General features: G+C 42.5%; 1 protein-coding gene across 1 annotated transcript; it reads right to left on the reverse strand.

The window, feature by feature from the left end:
- On the reverse strand, nt 1-1,481 carry LOC6646335 (ankyrin repeat and MYND domain-containing protein 2). Its single transcript, XM_002069013.4, has 2 exons — nt 417-1,481; nt 1-349 (listed from the first exon to the last, which is right to left on the reverse strand). Exons 1-2 carry the CDS (start codon nt 1,368-1,370, stop codon nt 98-100), a joined length of 1,206 nt encoding a protein of 401 aa, XP_002069049.1. The 5' UTR covers nt 1,371-1,481; the 3' UTR covers nt 1-97.
- Between the last annotated feature and the right edge of the window lie 590 nt (nt 1,482-2,071).

The raw sequence follows: 2,071 nt of genomic DNA on the forward strand, positions 1-2,071 counted from the left end.
TATGTGATCCGTCTGATTTAGTTTCCGTTTCATAATAATTACACGTTTATTATATAGTAGTTAGATCAATCATTGTGACATTTTGGCAGTGATCCTCTTACGCTGACAATTTGGCCAGCTCTTCACGCAATTCGTTTGTGTCGATTGGTCCCTTTGATTGCACCTGTTGCCCAGCAGCGGTAGCGGCGGCTCCAGCCTGGGAGGCGGCCAAAAGCCGAGGACAGCTCTTCTTGTGCATGAACCAATGCAAACGCTGGCACTCCCGATCGCAGTATTGCACTGCCTTGCATTTTGAACACTTTTTGTCTGGCTTCTCCTGGCCGCAGGTGCTGCAGTAGCTTGACTCGTCCTAAAAAAAGAGAAGACCCCTAATGAAACTTACAAATCAATAGACATCAGTTAAGATTTAAAATTACCACAAATCCGCGCAATCCATTGATGGCATTGCGCAGCACTATCAGTGCTGGTGGAGCATCTTTGGCGCCTAGTTGTGTGGCTATTTGACGGAATATTGTGCAGTCACGGAATGGAAATTCACGAGCGCATTCGCGCAATGTGAACTCCACGTAGTCAAGCTGTCCCAGTTTGTTCTCCTTGAGCACACGCTTTACAAACACCTCGATGTAATCGTTCTTGGTGGACTCCTCCTTGTGTTGGACCTTGAACTGTTCCTCGCAACGTATCAGCTCGGCTATAATCCATCCTTGATAATGATATTTAAAGGCTAGCAGTTCATTAACATCGTGACTTTTCTGCATTTCCTTCTCGCACATTAGTGCTAAAGTCTTGCGGAGATTGGGCAGTATTTTCAGCAGACCCAAAACTTGGGCATTTAGGGAAATTCTCACAGGATGCAGATTGATTTCGGTGACAAAGGTGTGAAAGGGTTTCAGTAAAGTCGGTGGTATGTGGGGCTCCGTTTGCTGGCCATGCACCTGTGTATAGTACTCCAAACTGGATTGGGTCACATAGTTGTTAATGGTCTCGACGCAGGCATGATTGCCCACAAAGGCGGCCATCTGGGAGGCAGTGCGTGAAACGCTATTAATGCTATTCGGATTAATTCCGGCGTCCAGCAGCAGGCGACACACGTGGACATTGCCCGAAAGGGCGGCAAAATGCAACGGTGTGTAATCCGCTCCATGTTGATTCAAATTAATGTCAGCTCCCATGTCCAAAAGGATTTGCACTGCCTCCGCGTTGCCCTTAAAGCTGGCATGGGCCAGCAATGACATGCCACTGTCGTCCACAAAGTTCACACTCTTCAGCTGGCCAAGAAGCTGCTTGAATCCTGTCGTATCATTCTTAGAGATCCGTTCCAGCAGCAATTGCTGCACATCATCCAATTGCGACTTTTTGTCGTCTGTCATTGTTACAATTTAGCTTTAATCTCTTCTTTTATACAATTGTCAATTTTTCTTTGGAAAATAATACAAATTTGCATCAATTTCTGGCAGCGTGCGTAAAATCGATAGAAAATCGATAAGTACTCGATAGCATGAGTCTATCAGACATATTTGAGATTTCAGTGTTGGAAAATCAAATAAAGTGGGCTATAGTGTTATCAAACTGCCAGACAGTTCTATTTTGGCGCGTAGTTTGAATTGTATTTAGTTTGGCCAGTAAATTTGTTGAGTTAAATCTGGATGAGCATATGTAAGCCAGCACACGATTGGTTTCGTGACATCGAGCAGCGGAATATTGTATACTTAACTATATTTTGTGTTATGAAATTCAGAAATATTGTGAAATGAACTGTAATTTCTTTAATAGATTGTAATGAGAACAACTGTTTCAGAAAAAATCGAGTACAGTGTGGCGTCATCTTCAGCGCTATATCGAAATTTGACATCCCTTTTTCAGCCAGAAACAGACACATATGTTTATTATTTATTTAGTATTTTATATGGCCAAGCAAGTTGTGACAAATATAGTAATTATTATTAGTTATTTAGTATTGAATTCAGGAACAATAGCTTAATTTCTCCAATAGAAAAGCCGTCCCTAATGATGCCTTGACTTTAGTTTTTGTCGCATCTGCTTCATAACGAAAGCCAAAGCTATCGGGTCC

Source organism: Drosophila willistoni (assembly GCF_018902025.1).
Source record: "Drosophila willistoni isolate 14030-0811.24 chromosome XR unlocalized genomic scaffold, UCI_dwil_1.1 Seg143, whole genome shotgun sequence".
Taxonomy (NCBI): Eukaryota; Metazoa; Arthropoda; class Insecta; order Diptera; family Drosophilidae; genus Drosophila; species Drosophila willistoni.